General features: G+C 38.3%; 2 protein-coding genes across 2 annotated transcripts; both read left to right on the top strand.

Annotated features, from left to right (window-relative positions):
• Nucleotides 1–3,278: 3,278 nt before the first annotated feature.
• On the top strand, nt 3,279–3,689 carry LOC142242626 (histone H3). The gene has a single exon (XM_075314194.1). The coding sequence runs from the start codon at nt 3,279–3,281 to the stop codon at nt 3,687–3,689; it is 411 nt and encodes a 136-aa protein (XP_075170309.1).
• A 10,953-nt stretch (nt 3,690–14,642) lies between these two features.
• LOC142242627 (histone H3) lies at nt 14,643–15,053 on the top strand. The gene has a single exon (XM_075314196.1). The coding sequence runs from the start codon at nt 14,643–14,645 to the stop codon at nt 15,051–15,053; it is 411 nt and encodes a 136-aa protein (XP_075170311.1).
• The last annotated feature ends 5,013 nt before the right edge of the window (nt 15,054–20,066 follow it).

Genomic DNA, 20,066 nt, shown 5'->3' with positions numbered 1-20,066 from the left:
TCCGAGTCATAGTCTAAAGTCCGTAACCCGTCAATAGTCTGTCTACCATTTTGCCCATCACTTAGTCCTACCCCTACTGTAGTCAAAAATATGTCAATAAAATTCGACCTGGTCGTGGGTTCCCTTGTTGGTCTAATTACCAATGTTGGGCTCATATCAAGCCACTCTCTTAAAGTCCTTCCTTTTAAATTTGTAGTAGTACCCCCCCAAGAGTAATGCCTAGCATTCAAATCACCCCCTATTATCGCATCGTCCGACCCAATTAAGTCTTCAAGTAAGTCCAGATCCTCCCGACATAATACCCCCCGGGGTCTACAATACAGTGACACAAAATAAATAATCCGATCCCTTGACCCTTTCACCTTAATAACTGTCCCCTCAATCTCCCTAAAACTAATTGAGACCCTTTCCCCTCGAATACTATTTCTAAGGCATATCGCCGTCCCACCTCCATTTTGTCCAGATCTGTTTTGTCGGAAAACCCTATACCCCTCCAAATCAAATTCACGACCATCTCTAAGTTTGTGTTCAGCAATCATGAGTACATCGGGCCGATGTCCCTTTACAAAAAGATGCAGATAGTGTCTTCTGACCATAGACACTATCGAATTCACATTTACAAATATACATTTAATGCTGTCCATCTCCGCGGAAGCTCCATAGGAGACCCACCATGGCCTGCATTCTCTCGTCATCACTTTCAAGTCGACTATACTCACTCCTGAAACGATCAATTCTTTTCATGCAAGTGAGAAAATCTGCTCCCAGGACTCTTTTGACCTCGTTGTCAAAACCACTCATGGCCATGTTTGCCCTCGACATTTCGTCCTCATCTCCATTTCTTCCGCGACGAACCTCCTCCCTTTGTCGAGGATTCATAAGCAAAAAATTTGATGGCATCACCTGTGGCCCTCTTGTCACTCCTGCATATGTCATTCCGTTTCTTCGTTGATTCATATTGTCTTGCGCACTATTTGTGGCCCTCCGTGCCCCAGTGCCTACAATACGCTCAGATCTGGCCATCTGCTCTGCTGTCTTCTTTTCCTTCATTCTTCGTAGAATTTCTAATCTCCTTGGGCATCTCTTATCACTGGCCACATGGCCCTCCACATTACAATTTGCACATCTAACGGGTTTTCCGACGGTCTGGACTATAGCTCCAGTGTCCGGATGTGTCGTGGTGATCATTTCATTATTTTCCCCTTTTCCCGGGATATCGCAATTTGCAGGTCCGTGAGACTGCCCGCATTTGACACAGCGAAATTCTAGATGGCAGTTTATAGATGAGTGGCCAAAACGTTGGCAGTTTCGGCATTGTAGAAGACCACCCTTCTTTGGCCTTGACATGTACACCCTGCATTGTATGATGTACTCCATCTTACGAAAGGCCTTGACGTCAGACCCCATCGACAACTGGATAAGCCACCTATCATTGTCCAAGTTCGTCAAAGTCTTAATTTCTATATCTAGCCCTTTGCCAAGTATAAAATCCCTGACCTCGTCTACCTCGTATGTTTTAGACAAACCATCTATTACTAATGTGTATGGCTTTCTGTTTTTTGGGGTGTACGTAAAAAATCTGTACATTTTCTCGATAAGCATACTACAAACCTTATCGTAATCATCTATCTGTACCATTTTCAGGCAAACCATATTCCTATTTGCAATTTTAATTGTAAAATGATTATGACCAATCAAATTCTTAATTCGGATACCTAATTCCCTGACATTGGCGTTATAAATTTTAATAACTGGAGGGCTAGTCTTACCTGTCTTTTTTCCTCCTCCGGTCTCATTTGATTTCTCTGGTGCAGGTCCAATATCATTTTGAGTCCTTTTCGGGATGGCTCCTTTGTTGATGTTGGCCTGTTGTCCATTCTGGTTTATGATATTTTTCCTGTTGACTCCTGTGACTGTCGTCAAGGTTGTTGTATCAGTTTGTATTTCCATGGGAGCCACCGGCGTTGTGACCTCCTCATTAATATTCGCCATATTGAAGCCTCCGGCTGCTTCAATAGTCATATTATTATTATTGTTAGTAGAAAATTTTCTACTTTCATCATAATGTTGCGTATTTTCTGGGCTATGAAAAGTGGCAACTCCCGTAAGATTTTGATTTGTCACCAAATATTTTTCCAACTCAGCTATTCTATCAAGCAGTTGCTTTCTTTCTTCTTGCAACTTCTCAATAGTATCTTGAAATTGCTGAAGAGCAAGATTCATTTTCATTGTCTCGTATGGTGAATCGTTATCATCACCTGTCTTCTTCTTTCTTTTTTTTCTTTGCTTCCTGTCCTTGACAGTTTGGAAGCCGTCAGAGTTGCACATAGTGGTGTCAGTATCACACTCACGTTCCTTGTTCATATTTAGTGCATGAGCACCCAAATTTATATTTGAAATAACTATGGCTTCCTCACGTCCACCATTGTTAATATTCAAATAATCTCGTCCATCTGCCCCAAGTTGCCCAACGGCTTCCTCACGTCCACCGCTGGCGCTCATACTTGAGGCCGTTGTATCAACCCTCCTTTGAGAGTCAATATTCAAAATTTTCAATTTTCTGCTGCCTCCTTTTCAATTCTCAAATTTTCATGTGATATGAAAATTTTCAAGATTTTTTCTGCCTACTATGCAAATCTCACTTTTTCAAATGAGTGACACCAATAGTCAGTATATTTGATGACTACTATTTCTTCTCAAAAGTTCAAGTAAGCAATCACAAAATTCACTCCGATCAGATTAATTTTGTTTCAAACTTCAGTTGATTAAATTTTGTTTCAAGCTAGTGTAGTGGAATACAAAAGCCGTCGGCAAAACATAAATTGTCAATTTTCAAAAAGCCGTCGGCAAAACAGCAGTTTGTGTCTATAGTTCTTTTAGTTTCTTTTTGGCACTTTATATTTGCACTGTGAACACTATAGTGGACTGGCACCTTTACCACGACCAGTCATTTTTCACTTTTAAATTTCACTTCACGAATGATGCACAAGAACTAATACTGTTCCGCAGCCTATGCGCTTCTATTTATACAAAAATTCCTTGAAATGCTTACTAATATTAATAACACGATCTACCCTCGGGTTCGTTCGTGTATACTTCGTGTATATACAGGCAGCTGTAAGATACAATATTTCAATCTTTCCCCACACACACCCTTAACTAACAGTTTGCGCGCTCAATTTTTCTATAAATATGCGCGTTCATGCTCGGCACACAAGTAATAACGTTTTGACAGTGTTTGTGTTCATATCTTGTGAAGTGAAGAATTAAAGTGAAAAATGGCTCGTACTAAGCAAACTGCCCGTAAATCTACCGGTGGCAAAGCCCCTCGTAAGCAATTGGCTACTAAAGCTGCTCGTAAGAGTGCCCCAGCCACCGGCGGTGTCAAGAAGCCCCATCGTTTCCGCCCTGGTACCGTTGCTTTGCGTGAAATCCGTCGTTACCAAAAGAGCACAGAATTGTTGATCCGCAAATTGCCTTTCCAACGTTTGGTTCGTGAAATTGCCCAAGATTTCAAAACTGACTTGCGTTTCCAGAGTTCTGCTGTCATGGCCTTGCAAGAAGCTAGCGAAGCCTACTTGGTTGGTCTATTCGAAGATACCAACTTGTGCGCTATCCATGCTAAGCGTGTCACCATCATGCCTAAGGATATCCAATTGGCCAGACGTATTCGTGGAGAACGTGCTTAAATTTTTGACATATTAAAAGCCAACTTTTTTTACAAAAACAATCGGTCCTTTTCAGGACCACAATATTTTTATAAAAAGAGAAAAAATTTTTTCAATACTTTACAGTTGACAAGAATTTATTCTTAATTATTTGATATCAATAAAATATATTGCATTTGTGTTTTTTTTTTTGTATTAGGTTGGATATGAAGGGAATGTTGATATATGATGTAGATTTTGCTTTCCAATGGTTTTACATTTTTTCGTACTCATTCACAATTTATTTTCTATTAATTTATTTTTTCAAAAGAAGAAAAGATATAAGTAGGAGGATTTGTTTCTTATTTTCATCTAATGCTACATTCAATGCGGCAAACATTTTATGAAATATTTTCTAACCCTAATCTAAATCGGAGATGGTTTTTGAATTTTCTAGGGTGTTTATTGTTTATATATTTCCTAAAGTCGTTAGACTTAAATTTATTCCATCTGTTGTTATAATTCTTTTAGTTTTTTTTTTGCGAAATTTTATATCAAAAATAGCCAATTACTTTACTTCTTAAAATTTGGCTAGAGGTGGTATATCAGCTATGGCAAATTTTTATTCATAGTATTTCGATTTAAAATTTTGTTAAAATGGTATTATAATCCGACATGTATTTTTTCTACGATGTTTTAATATTTTTCATATATACATTTCATTTCTTTTGCAAATATTTTAATTTTATGGTTTCAACTATATTCAACATTGTTAACATCGCTGTACATGATATACCACACCTTCACGATTATTTTAACTTTTCGTTACAATTTGACACTTTTTATTATTAATGTTATATTTTAGTAGAAATTTGTGATTTCTATTATATTTTTGAATGAAAATTTCCTAAAACATTTTCACTTTTGAGCTTTCAAATTAATTTGCAGAAAAACTTTTATTCATGGAAAATATCCCAATATGATGAATTCCACTGTCATAGACGACATAATATAATTGAATATTTTACCATGAAAACTATGCAAAATGTATAATTTTTTCGTATTTTTTTAAAGAAAACATATCAAGATTCCCTATAATTTTTTTATTTTATACAATTTTCAATAAAAATACTAAAATTTATATAATTTAGTTGGAAATTTATGATGACACTTTTATAAACTTTCAACTCAAAAGATTATAATACTCTAGTCCTTCAATATTATTAATTGAAGTCCTTTTTGTCATTTAGGTGGATATCTCTACTAGAGAAATGTGATAAATTCCAATTAAATATATTTACTATGTCATCATAAATTTAATTATTCTATCAAAACTTTTGTGAAAAAATTTATTCTCTTCCACACAAGAATTCACAAAATTTCGTAGCTGACTACTATGTACTTCTCATAATTCCGATGTACCCAAGAATAGCTACGTTGAACGGTAAAAAATATATATAACCAACGTACACGCGTGTTAGTGTATATTAGTGTTTGAAGTGAAAAATATAGTGAAACATGTCTGACGCCGCCGTAGTTGAAGCCACCGCATCTCCAGTTGCCGCTGTTGAGAAAAAGGCACCTAAAAAAGCTGCTGCCAAGGCAAAGAAGCCCTCTGCTGCCCCATCTCATCCACCAACCCAACAAATGGTCGATGCTGCCATCAAAACATTGAAAGAACGTGGTGGTTCATCATTGCCTGCCATCAAGAAATATTTGGCCAGCACCTACAAAGTTGATGCCCAAAAATTGGCTCCCTTCATCAAGAAGTATTTGAAGGGCGCTGTTGCCAGTGGAAAATTGATCCAAACTAAAGGTAAGGGTGCATCTGGTTCATTCAAAATGTCTAAAGCAATGAGCGCCGAAAAGAAGAAGGCCCCAGCTGGTGATAAGAAAAAGAAGGCTGCCGCACCCAAAAAGGCCAGTGGAGAAAAGAAGGCTGCTGCAAAGAAACCTTCTGCCGCTAAGAAGACAGCAGAAAAGAAGAAGACCGAAAAGGCTAAGGCTAAAACTGCCAAAAAGACCGGTACAGTTAAAGCTAAACCAGCAAAAACCGCCGCCAAGGCCAAGGCCTCCGCCACAAAACCAAAAGCACCCAAGGCAAAAACAGTAGCAGCAGCCAAACCCAAAAAGGCCGCCGCTGCCAAGAAACCAGCTGCTAAAAAAGCCGCCGCCAAGAAGTAAATTTTCTATTTCATGGCAGAATGATTATTTTCGATATTCGAAAGCAGTTTATCTAACAGCCCTTTTCAGGGCTACAAAATATCTTTGAAAAAGAGAACAAATTTTATGCAAACAATTTTGTTTTTTTACCTAATTTTTATTTAAATAAATATACATTGTACTTAATCTATTTTTCACGGTAAAATTGAAATTTATAATCACATGTTTTATGGGAATTTTTCCAAAACTGGATTAGCCAATTGGGATGTGGTAATAAACCGCAGCAATTAGAATTCTAGAAAAAAAGGTTTCATGTACCTACGCATAGAGTCATCATCAAAACTCTCTCTCACACACACACATCCTTTAACTACGCCATTTACAGTAATGCATACGATCAATGTAATAGAGTCTTTTACTCTGAGAAAAATATTATAGCGACGTTATTATAATGAAGAAAAATAAAAAGAAGAAATATTGAAGTCTTTTACTCTGAGAAAAATATTATAGCGACGTTATTATAATGAAGAAAAATAAAAAGAAGAAATATTGAAGAAACAGTAATGAAATGCCAAATTAGAATTTTAATAGAAGTTAGACATAGTAATGAAATGCCATAATAGAATTTTAATAAAATGAAGATTACAACATTGAATTTATCTTAGTTGAAAAATCAATTATTTGTTATTATTCGATGGAAGATGTATTTATTTTTTTTTTTGTTATTGAAATAAAATAAGGATATTTTGTTTTTAGTTGATCAACAAAGAAAATCTCTTTTTTAATGATTTTTGTGGCCCTGAAAAGGGCCTTTGATGGTGGAGGAAATAAATTTTCGACGAAATATAAAGCCATTTACTTGGAGCTGGTGTACTTAGTAACGGCTTTGGTACCTTCACTGACAGCGTGCTTAGCCAATTCACCGGGCAATAATAGACGAACGGCAGTTTGGATTTCCCGACTGGTGATGGTGGAACGCTTGTTGTAGTGAGCCAAACGAGAGGCTTCGGCGGCAATACGTTCGAAGATATCATTAACGAAACTGTTCATGATGCTCATTGCCTTTGAAGAGATACCAGTATCGGGATGTACTTGCTTCAACACTTTGTAAATGTAGATGGCATAACTCTCCTTACGCTTGGTGCGTCTCTTGGTCTTGTCACCCTTTGTGATGTTCTTTTGGGCTTTGCCGGCCTTCTTTGCTGCTTTACCACTGGCTTTTGGAGGCATTTTCACTATTTTTTTTTCACACAAACACTGTTTACACTGTTCAAAAGAGAATTTTGTGTGTGCGCAGCGATGAGCACACATTTGTACCATTTCGTGGACAAGATATTCAGGTAGCCTCTTCGTGCAGCAAAACAACCCTCAAATGTATTAAATAGCTCGAACGAAAAGTATATAAAGAACTGACAACTAGTTAAACGCTATCATTAGTGTTTTGTGAAGTGAAGTGAAAAAGAAAAAAAAATTGAAACATGTCTGGACGCGGTAAAGGTGGCAAAGTTAAGGGAAAGGCAAAGTCTCGTTCCAATCGTGCTGGGCTTCAATTCCCCGTCGGTCGTATTCATCGTCTTTTGCGCAAAGGCAACTATGCTGAGCGTGTTGGTGCTGGAGCTCCAGTTTACTTGGCTGCTGTGATGGAATACTTGGCCGCTGAAGTTCTTGAATTGGCTGGTAACGCTGCTCGTGACAACAAAAAGACAAGAATTATCCCTCGTCACTTGCAATTGGCTATCCGTAATGACGAAGAATTGAACAAATTGTTGTCCGGTGTCACCATTGCTCAAGGTGGTGTATTGCCAAACATCCAAGCTGTTCTCTTGCCCAAGAAGACCGAAAAGAAGGCTTAAATTATCTACAAGAAAATGTAAATACAGACCATCGTATCTCTATCAAACAACAATCCGTCCTTTTCAGGACGACAAAACATTTTTAAAAAGAGAAAAAATATTTTCAAACAATATAATTTCATACATACTTTTTTTCAGTAACAATAAAATTTACTATAAAAAAATTATATGAAGATATATATACATATATTTAGTTTTCATCTGTTATGACATCGAAAAATTTCGTCACTTCATTTTTTCATTTTGTTCCTATCTAATGTCATTTATTCCTAATATCGAAAAACAACAAATTCCCACCAATTTCATTAAGAGAGCATTCGTTTTCTGAGCCGAAGTGTTTTTATTTTCATCTGTATCAACTCTGATTATTTACTACATATGTATCTTTTGTATGCTTTGGCAAAGCCGAAGTCTAGTAGGATCGTAAGTGTTCGTAACTTCTAGCGGGAAGTTGCAAATAGTTGATGACAGAGAAAGCTGTTTGTATCAATACATACATAACTGATTTCTGCAAAAAGAGAGTAAGAACGTCACGCAAAAGAACAAATAAATGACACTAGGATCGAGTACAGTGCAACATAGAATCATTTTCTTTGATTTCTGCAAAAAGAGAGTAAGAGAATCATAGAATCATTTTCTTTGGGGAATGGGACGAGAAATGACATATAGAGAATTGCATATATGTTTCGTATGTATTACATTCGTAGTGTTTTTCTTTTGTAGCGTATGTCATGTTTTTCAAGTGCCGACGGCAGAAAAATAGCATAGTAGTCGCCTTTGGTAAGTCCATACATAATTGTTTCATTGGGTTAGTAACAATGTTTTGCCGACGGCAAACCAAATGTTTGTAATTTTATTTAAACCAAGTAAATTTAAAATTTTATTATTAAAATAATTAAATAAATTTGTAACAAGATGATCTCTTTTGTAAATATATTTTGTGGTCCTGAAAAGGACCGATTGTTTTTGTATTAAAGTATTTAAATATTCTCCAAATAGCGTCAAGAAAATGTTTAACCGCCGAAACCGTACAAAGTGCGGCCTTGTCTCTTCAAAGCGTAGACGACATCCATAGCGGTGACGGTTTTACGCTTAGCATGTTCGGTGTAGGTGACAGCATCACGAATAACGTTTTCCAAAAACACCTTGAGGACACCACGGGTTTCTTCGTATATCAATCCAGAGATACGTTTTACACCGCCACGACGAGCCAAACGTCTGATTGCAGGCTTGGTAATACCTTGGATGTTATCACGCAACACTTTACGATGACGTTTAGCGCCACCTTTTCCCAAGCCTTTGCCACCTTTACCACGACCAGTCATTTTTCACTTTTAAATTTCACTTCACGAATGATGCACAAGAACTAATACTGTTCCGCAGTTTAGTTTAGTTTAGTTTTATTTACCCAAAATCATTTATATACAATACATTTTTAACTTATCATTCAAATTCATATTCCTAGCAATCTATAAATTTTTTCTAGGATTATAACTCTTGATTTTTTAGTAAATAATACGGCAGGCCGGCCCAGCCTATTTGCCTCTAAATTTCCATTGCGATATCGCATCCCTAAGTCTTCTTTTGTCCGGAAAAAGGGTAAAAACCGGCAATTACTAATATGATTTCTAATGCTAACTTACAACTATTTAACTAAAAATAAAACTATTTACAATAATAAATTAACAAAAGTGGAAAATTCAATTTAATTATTTACATATTTACAATATTTACAATATTTACAATTCCTATGTCCTAGTATAGGCCTATTGTGTCGGGTCATAAACAATGTCGTATATGTCATCTGTCCTATGTCGTCTATGGTAGTACATAAGTCTGCCTCTTTCGTCATATAGTCGTCCGTTTTCTGCCATTAGTCCAAGGCAAGTCGGGGGTAGTCTCTTGCCACTGGCTAAAAGTTCGTCAAATTCCTCCTGGGTCTTTCCAATATCTCTAACCAAGCTGTTAGGGTGATCATGATAGTGTTCCAAATGTCGAATACCATTCTCCACCAAATAGCGGTCAATCCGAGGGATACCACTGTTTCCATAGATAGCCGTGAGAGAGGGTCCTATATAGTGCCCTAACTGTCCATCCCATCGCGTCACCAGGCCCAAACAATGCCTAAGCATTCTCCTCTCATAAATGCGAATCCTCTCCATCTGGCGAGAGGAGATGTCACACCACACCGGGTACCCATACGCCAGGGTAGGGCGGACTACCTGTCGGTATATGGCCAATTTGACCCTTCCACACAACCCTCTTCTCGACTTCAATACTCGAGAAAAGGCGTGGAAAACCGCCCTAGCCCTCTCCAGCGCACCGTCCACATGTCTGACGAAGCTCCAGTCTTCGTCAAATGTGACCCCAAGGTACCTCAGAGTGGTTCCATTCGCCACAGTCCCCCCCGGGACAGAAATCGATGGCACAAATCCCCTAGCATTTCTATACAAACGGCGCCTTCCCCCCTTGAATATAATGGACTGGCACTTATCAACATTCAGTACAAGCCTCCACTGCCGAAAATAATCCACCAGCGTCACCAAATATCCCCTTATCAAAGCCTGGGCCGTCCTTGCCCTCGGGTGCGACGACGTGACCAAAATGTCGTCCGCATACACCAATAGCCGAACCCCCTCAGGCGGCCCAGGCATATCCGCCAAATACAAGTTATACAAGACAGGCCCCAACACAGAACCTTGTGGAACTCCCGCAGTCACCAATCGCTGGCCAGACAAAGCATCTCCAACACTCACAGTGAAAGATCTACCCTTAAGGTAATCCTCCACCAAGCCGTAAGTCTGTTCATCAAATCCATAGGCACGCATCTTATTGACAATTCCATCTTGCCACACGGTATCAAAGGCCTTTTCAAAGTCCAGACTCACGGCTATGGTGGCACTGCGAGCGTTAAATCCGCCTATAACCCCCTCTGTCAAGAGCATCAGCGCGTGGGTGGTCGACGTCGCCCTCCTAAAGCCAAACTGCTCATCCCTCAGCACACCCATATCCTCAATACCCATCTCAATTCTCTCCAACATGAAAATCTCCAACAATTTTCCAATGCTGGAGAGCAAAGATATGGGTCTGTAGCTCCTGGGGTCCCTAGGGTCCCTACCGGGTTTCAGCACAGGTACCACCTTCGACCTCTTCCACATCCTAGGGTAATAGCCCAAACCGAAGCAGTGGTTAAAAACCACCGCCAGGAACCTCCACGTCCTTATGTCCGTCCGTTTGAGTATAAAATTTGGTACCCCGTCCTCTCCACAACTCTTCTTGCCATTCAAACGCCTCAGAACAGCGCCAACATCATCAGGTCTAATCAACTGTGTCCGTCCGTCTCCTCTCACCAAGCCGTCCGCTGTCATCCCCAGAGAAAAATCAACAAATGTCCTGTATCGGTCCGCAGCCCCATGGGGAACATCACCAAGGCCCCCACCCTGTATACCCGCCAGTTCATCTGCAATCAACTCCACCTTGCTATCATCCGTAGTCATTATCCGTCCCTGTCTGTCCGTTAGGTCCCCAACTTTATTCCGTCCAAGTACCCCAGCAAGACCTTTTACCTGTCTGAACATATTCGACCCAGGCCTGACACTGCGTAGTCTCCTCAGATAAGATTCCTTTTCAAAATTGGATATGCGTTGTTGAATTATCCTGTCAATATTTCGGATCTCAGCCCGCAAAATGCGGGCTTCACTCTGGTTCAACAGCCTATATCTCCTCCGGCGTAAATTCTTCTTTTGCCGCATTAGATCCAAAATATCAGCAGGCAACTCTTCAAGCAATCCCCTATATGGTCTTACCCTCCTAATCGAGCGCCCCATCGCATCCCTAAAAGTGTCAGTCATACCCTGTATAGCCCGGTCAATTTCGTCCACTGTCACATTTCTGTCAGTCGGCAACCTACAATTGTCCAGTCCATCCGCCATTAGGTTATTAAATAACCCAAGACGAATTGACTTAAAGTCATATACCAGCCTCGGGGTGTCAGTCTCGAGTGTTCCCAACTCACAGACTAGCACCACCGCTCTGTGATCTGACTCATAGTCAAGCGTCTGAAGTCCCGTCAAGTCTGGTCCCATATCAACAGTAACTCCAGAAGTTGTCATAAAAATGTCAATATATGACGCACATGTCATAGTCTGTCTCGTAGGGCCGCACGTCGGTCTGATCCCCAGGTTAGGGCTCACCCTCAACCACTCCCTAAGAGTCCTGCCACTAACATTGGTGACGTTCCCACCCCAGTCAGGATGCTTGGCATTCAAATCCCCCCCTATCACAGCCTCATGAGCGTCAACTATACCCGCCAGAATGTCCAAATCAGTCCCCAGTACGTTTAAGTCTGGCGGCTGGTATAGTGAGACAAAATACACTATACCACCTCCAGTACTTCTAGCCCTAAAAATTGTGCCCTCTAATGTCATGGCGTCAAATGGCACCCGTTCACCCTTAATAGTCTCCCTCACAAAAATTGCTGTACCCCCTCCTCTTCTACCAATCCTGTCCTGTCTGTACGATTTATAACCCTTCAACTCCATAGTATGCCTATTACTCAACATGTGTTCTGCCAAAAGCAGAACATCTGGTCTATTTTCCCCAACAAATTCCGCAAGATAATGTCTCTTGCTTCGAGACACTACAGAACAGACATTAATAAAAATACATTTATATCTATCCATCAAAACCAAGAGTGAAAAATAGTCCAAATAAGCCGCGAATCTTTTCATCGTCCGTCTTCATCTGCCTAAAATTCACCGCATAGTTCGATACCTTCCTCATACAGGTCACAAAATCACCACCCAACAATCTATTACATTCATTATCAAACATACGCATATTCTCATTCACCCTGACAGCCAAATCAGTCTGAGGTCTCACAACATTCGCTATCCGTCCTTGCCCACGAGCAACACTCGCAAAAGTCCCAGCCGTCCCACCCGCAACAATAGGCGGCGGGGGCGGTGGGAGCGGCGCCTGTGGCCGCAACATGCCCCCCCGGACCTGGGCCCTACGAATCTTCTCCATCTCCTTTTTCTCTCTCATTCTCTCTAATAATTCAATCCTCTTCGGGCAGTCCCTAGCACTAGCCACATGCCCCTCAACCTTGCAATTCACACAAAAAGTAGGCCTGGCCACTTTCCGCACAACCTGTCCAGTAACCGGATCCACCGAAATATCCTCCTGGTCCCCACTATCAGGCTCCGGCAACTCACAATTTCCCGCACCATGAGGCCCACCGCACTTGACACACCTATACCTCATCGAACAGTTCACAGAGACATGCCCATATCGCTGACAGTTATAGCACTGTATAAGTCCCTCTCTCGAATTCTTCTCAATAGTCACTCTGCACCTATCTATGAATTCTATTTTGTGGAATCCCCTTATATCAGAGTCATTCGAAAGTCGAACGACCCATCTGTCACCCAACAACTTGGTGATACCCACAATCTCAATACTTAAACCAGTGGCAAGTAAAAATCCCCTCACTTCGTCCTCGTCATATGTACTAGACAGTCCATTAATCATTAAGCTATGAGGCCTCATCTCCCTTGGCGTGTATGTATAAGAGTCCCACCCTTTGTCTTTCAAAAACATAATAGCCTTAGCATGATCCTCTACTTTAGTCAATTTAAGATTCACTAAGTTTCTATTCATTATTTTTAAAGAAAATAATTTATGTCCTAAATGTTTCTCTAAACCTCTAGTAAGATCTCTAACATTTGATCCATATATTTTTATAATAGGTGGGCCGACCTTACCTTTTCTATTATTGTTGTCAATGTGGTTTCTTTTGTTGTTTTCATCTGCTGTCATTTGTCCCCGTTGCTGTTTCTCATTTCCCGCGGTTTTCGCTTGAGCCGTTTTTCCAATTACTTTTTCTTGATTTTCAGCTGGCTTCTCCCTTTCTTCTCCTCCATTCCCCTTACTAACATTTTTCGGAATAGCGCCCTTGCTTCTATCCAGTGTTGCCGGCTTTGCAACATATTCATTTGTCTCCATCGCAGTACTGAGAGATTCGGCTGTCTCAGTCGCCCAGTCATCAAATTGTTGCTGTTGTTGTTGTTGTTTTACAACAGGACCATTTTCAGTCAAAGGGGGCAATTGTAAATTAATGCTAAAATTGCCCTCAGTTAATTTACGAGTAAGCTCTTCATTTATTTTAACAAGTTCTTCAATTCTCAAAAGAGCTACTTGATAGTCTTTACGCATGGCATCGAGCTGTTTACTTAATGTTTCGATAGCCGCTGCTGCCTTCATCGATTCATAATCGTCTGCAGATGAATCAGACGATTTGCCTTTTCTTCTTTTATTTTTATTTTTAGAATTTCTTTTCTTGTGCTCAGAAACACTTTCAACAACATTACAGTCACTTTGGCACACACTAGAAGCACCACTCATTCGTCTTTCAGTATTTGGTTTATTAATTATTGAATCGCCTACTATGCGATTCTCAACTTTGGGTGTACCAAAAGCACCATCGCTTTGGTCCCCCATCTTTCCACTTCACTTGCTTAATCAAAAGTTCTTTTTTATCACTTGAAGGGTTGATTTATTGTCTTTGTGTCAAAATTAAACTTGGTTTATTGTCTCTTTGCACTAACACTGTGATTTAAAGTGAGCTGGCACCTTTACCACGACCAGTCATTTTTCACTTTTAAATTTCACTTCACGAATGATGCACAAGAACTAATACTGTTCCGCAGCCTATGCGCTTCTATTTATACAAAAATTCCTTGAAATGCTTACTAATATTAATAACACGATCTACCCTCGGGTTCGTTCGTGTATACTTCGTGTATATACAGGCAGCTGTAAGATACAATATTTCAATCTTTCCCCACACACACCCTTAACTAACAGTTTGCGCGCTCAATTTTTCTATAAATATGCGCGTTCATGCTCGGCACACAAGTAATAACGTTTTGACAGTGTTTGTGTTCATATCTTGTGAAGTGAAGAATTAAAGTGAAAAATGGCTCGTACTAAGCAAACTGCCCGTAAATCTACCGGTGGCAAAGCCCCTCGTAAGCAATTGGCTACTAAAGCTGCTCGTAAGAGTGCCCCAGCCACCGGCGGTGTCAAGAAGCCCCATCGTTTCCGCCCTGGTACCGTTGCTTTGCGTGAAATCCGTCGTTACCAAAAGAGCACAGAATTGTTGATCCGCAAATTGCCTTTCCAACGTTTGGTTCGTGAAATTGCCCAAGATTTCAAAACTGACTTGCGTTTCCAGAGTTCTGCTGTCATGGCCTTGCAAGAAGCTAGCGAAGCCTACTTGGTTGGTCTATTCGAAGATACCAACTTGTGCGCTATCCATGCTAAGCGTGTCACCATCATGCCTAAGGATATCCAATTGGCCAGACGTATTCGTGGAGAACGTGCTTAAATTTTTGACATATTAAAAGCCAACTTTTTTTACAAAAACAATCGGTCCTTTTCAGGACCACAATATTTTTATAAAAAGAGAAAAAATTTTTTCAATACTTTACAGTTGACAAGAATTTATTCTTAATTATTTGATATCAATAAAATATATTGCATTTGTGTTTTTTTTTTTGTATTAGGTTGGATATGAAGGGAATGTTGATATATGATGTAGATTTTGCTTTCCAATGGTTTTACATTTTTTCGTACTCATTCACAATTTATTTTCTATTAATTTATTTTTTCAAAAGAAGAAAAGATATAAGTAGGAGGATTTGTTTCTTATTTTCATCTAATGCTACATTCAATGCGGCAAACATTTTATGAAATATTTTCTAACCCTAATCTAAATCGGAGATGGTTTTTGAATTTTCTAGGGTGTTTATTGTTTATATATTTCCTAAAGTCGTTAGACTTAAATTTATTCCATCTGTTGTTATAATTCTTTTAGTTTTTTTTTTGCGAAATTTTATATCAAAAATAGCCAATTACTTTACTTCTTAAAATTTGGCTAGAGGTGGTATATCAGCTATGGCAAATTTTTATTCATAGTATTTCGATTTAAAATTTTGTTAAAATGGTATTATAATCCGACATGTATTTTTTCTACGATGTTTTAATATTTTTCATATATACATTTCATTTCTTTTGCAAATATTTTAATTTTATGGTTTCAACTATATTCAACATTGTTAACATCGCTGTACATGATATACCACACCTTCACGATTATTTTAACTTTTCGTTACAATTTGACACTTTTTATTATTAATGTTATATTTTAGTAGAAATTTGTGATTTCTATTATATTTTTGAATGAAAATTTCCTAAAACATTTTCACTTTTGAGCTTTCAAATTAATTTGCAGAAAAACTTTTATTCATGGAAAATATCCCAATATGATGAATTCCACTGTCATAGACGACATAATATAATTGAATATTTTACCATGAAAACTATGCAAAATGTATAATTTTTTCGTATTTTTTTAAAGAAAACATATCAAGATTCCCTATAATTTTTTTATTTTATACAATTTTCAATAAAAATACTAAAATTTATATAATTTAGTTGGAAATTTATGATGACACTTTTATAAACTTTCAACTCAAAAGATTATAATACTCTAGTCCTTCAATATTATTAATTGAAGTCCTTTTTGTCATTTAGGTGGATATCTCTACTAGAGAAATGTGATAAATTCCAATTAAATATATTTACTATGTCATCATAAATTTAATTATTCTATCAAAACTTTTGTGAAAAAATTTATTCTCTTCCACACAAGAATTCACAAAATTTCGTAGCTGACTACTATGTACTTCTCATAATTCCGATGTACCCAAGAATAGCTACGTTGAACGGTAAAAAATATATATAACCAACGTACACGCGTGTTAGTGTATATTAGTGTTTGAAGTGAAAAATATAGTGAAACATGTCTGACGCCGCCGTAGTTGAAGCCACCGCATCTCCAGTTGCCGCTGTTGAGAAAAAGGCACCTAAAAAAGCTGCTGCCAAGGCAAAGAAGCCCTCTGCTGCCCCATCTCATCCACCAACCCAACAAATGGTCGATGCTGCCATCAAAACATTGAAAGAACGTGGTGGTTCATCATTGCCTGCCATCAAGAAATATTTGGCCAGCACCTACAAAGTTGATGCCCAAAAATTGGCTCCCTTCATCAAGAAGTATTTGAAGGGCGCTGTTGCCAGTGGAAAATTGATCCAAACTAAAGGTAAGGGTGCATCTGGTTCATTCAAAATGTCTAAAGCAATGAGCGCCGAAAAGAAGAAGGCCCCAGCTGGTGATAAGAAAAAGAAGGCTGCCGCACCCAAAAAGGCCAGTGGAGAAAAGAAGGCTGCTGCAAAGAAACCTTCTGCCGCTAAGAAGACAGCAGAAAAGAAGAAGACCGAAAAGGCTAAGGCTAAAACTGCCAAAAAGACCGGTACAGTTAAAGCTAAACCAGCAAAAACCGCCGCCAAGGCCAAGGCCTCCGCCACAAAACCAAAAGCACCCAAGGCAAAAACAGTAGCAGCAGCCAAACCCAAAAAGGCCGCCGCTGCCAAGAAACCAGCTGCTAAAAAAGCCGCCGCCAAGAAGTAAATTTTCTATTTCATGGCAGAATGATTATTTTCGATATTCGAAAGCAGTTTATCTAACAGCCCTTTTCAGGGCTACAAAATATCTTTGAAAAAGAGAACAAATTTTATGCAAACAATTTTGTTTTTTTACCTAATTTTTATTTAAATAAATATACATTGTACTTAATCTATTTTTCACGGTAAAATTGAAATTTATAATCACATGTTTTATGGGAATTTTTCCAAAACTGGATTAGCCAATTGGGATGTGGTAATAAACCGCAGCAATTAGAATTCTAGAAAAAAAGGTTTCATGTACCTACGCATAGAGTCATCATCAAAACTCTCTCTCACACACACACATCCTTTAACTACGCCATTTACAGTAATGCATACGATCAATGTAATAGAGTCTTTTACTCTGAGAAAAATATTATAGCGACGTTATTATAATGAAGAAAAATAAAAAGAAGAAATATTGAAGTCTTTTACTCTGAGAAAAATATTATAGCGACGTTATTATAATGAAGAAAAATAAAAAGAAGAAATATTGAAGAAACAGTAATGAAATGCCAAATTAGAATTTTAATAGAAGTTAGACATAGTAATGAAATGCCATAATAGAATTTTAATAAAATGAAGATTACAACATTGAATTTATCTTAGTTGAAAAATCAATTATTTGTTATTATTCGATGGAAGATGTATTTATTTTTTTTTTTGTTATTGAAATAAAATAAGGATATTTTGTTTTTAGTTGATCAACAAAGAAAATCTCTTTTTTAATGATTTTTGTGGCCCTGAAAAGGGCCTTTGATGGTGGAGGAAATAAATTTTCGACGAAATATAAAGCCATTTACTTGGAGCTGGTGTACTTAGTAACGGCTTTGGTACCTTCACTGACAGCGTGCTTAGCCAATTCACCGGGCAATAATAGACGAACGGCAGTTTGGATTTCCCGACTGGTGATGGTGGAACGCTTGTTGTAGTGAGCCAAACGAGAGGCTTCGGCGGCAATACGTTCGAAGATATCATTAACGAAACTGTTCATGATGCTCATTGCCTTTGAAGAGATACCAGTATCGGGATGTACTTGCTTCAACACTTTGTAAATGTAGATGGCATAACTCTCCTTACGCTTGGTGCGTCTCTTGGTCTTGTCACCCTTTGTGATGTTCTTTTGGGCTTTGCCGGCCTTCTTTGCTGCTTTACCACTGGCTTTTGGAGGCATTTTCACTATTTTTTTTTCACACAAACACTGTTTACACTGTTCAAAAGAGAATTTTGTGTGTGCGCAGCGATGAGCACACATTTGTACCATTTCGTGGACAAGATATTCAGGTAGCCTCTTCGTGCAGCAAAACAACCCTCAAATGTATTAAATAGCTCGAACGAAAAGTATATAAAGAACTGACAACTAGTTAAACGCTATCATTAGTGTTTTGTGAAGTGAAGTGAAAAAGAAAAAAAAATTGAAACATGTCTGGACGCGGTAAAGGTGGCAAAGTTAAGGGAAAGGCAAAGTCTCGTTCCAATCGTGCTGGGCTTCAATTCCCCGTCGGTCGTATTCATCGTCTTTTGCGCAAAGGCAACTATGCTGAGCGTGTTGGTGCTGGAGCTCCAGTTTACTTGGCTGCTGTGATGGAATACTTGGCCGCTGAAGTTCTTGAATTGGCTGGTAACGCTGCTCGTGACAACAAAAAGACAAGAATTATCCCTCGTCACTTGCAATTGGCTATCCGTAATGACGAAGAATTGAACAAATTGTTGTCCGGTGTCACCATTGCTCAAGGTGGTGTATTGCCAAACATCCAAGCTGTTCTCTTGCCCAAGAAGACCGAAAAGAAGGCTTAAATTATCTACAAGAAAATGTAAATACAGACCATCGTATCTCTATCAAACAACAATCCGTCCTTTTCAGGACGACAAAACATTTTTAAAAAGAGAAAAAATATTTTCAAACAATATAATTTCATACATACTTTTTTTCAGTAACAATAAAATTTACTATAAAAAAATTATATGAAGATATATATACATATATTTAGTTTTCATCTGTTATGACATCGAAAAATTTCGTCACTTCATTTTTTCATTTTGTTCCTATCTAATGTCATTTATTCCTAATATCGAAAAACAACAAATTCCCACCAATTTCATTAAGAGAGCATTCGTTTTCTGAGCCGAAGTGTTTTTATTTTCATCTGTATCAACTCTGATTATTTACTACATATGTATCTTTTGTATGCTTTGGCAAAGCCGAAGTCTAGTAGGATCGTAAGTGTTCGTAACTTCTAGCGGGAAGTTGCAAATAGTTGATGACAGAGAAAGCTGTTTGTATCAATACATACATAACTGATTTCTGCAAAAAGAGAGTAAGAACGTCACGCAAAAGAACAAATAAATGACACTAGGATCGAGTACAGTGCAACATAGAATCATTTTCTTTGATTTCTGCAAAAAGAGAGTAAGAGAATCATAGAATCATTTTCTTTGGGGAATGGGACGAGAAATGACATATAGAGAATTGCATATATGTTTCGTATGTATTACATTCGTAGTGTTTTTCTTTTGTAGCGTATGTCATGTTTTTCAAGTGCCGACGGCAGAAAAATAGCATAGTAGTCGCCTTTGGTAAGTCCATACATAATTGTTTCATTGGGTTAGTAACAATGTTTTGCCGACGGCAAACCAAATGTTTGTAATTTTATTTAAACCAAGTAAATTTAAAATTTTATTATTAAAATAATTAAATAAATTTGTAACAAGATGATCTCTTTTGTAAATATATTTTGTGGTCCTGAAAAGGACCGATTGTTTTTGTATTAAAGTATTTAAATATTCTCCAAATAGCGTCAAGAAAATGTTTAACCGCCGAAACCGTACAAAGTGC

Source organism: Haematobia irritans, unplaced genomic scaffold (genome assembly GCF_050003625.1).
Source record: "Haematobia irritans isolate KBUSLIRL unplaced genomic scaffold, ASM5000362v1 scaffold_6, whole genome shotgun sequence".
Taxonomy (NCBI): domain Eukaryota; kingdom Metazoa; phylum Arthropoda; class Insecta; order Diptera; family Muscidae; genus Haematobia; species Haematobia irritans.
Note: the sequence above shows the minus strand (reverse complement) of the source record. Positions and strands in the feature narration are given on the sequence as shown.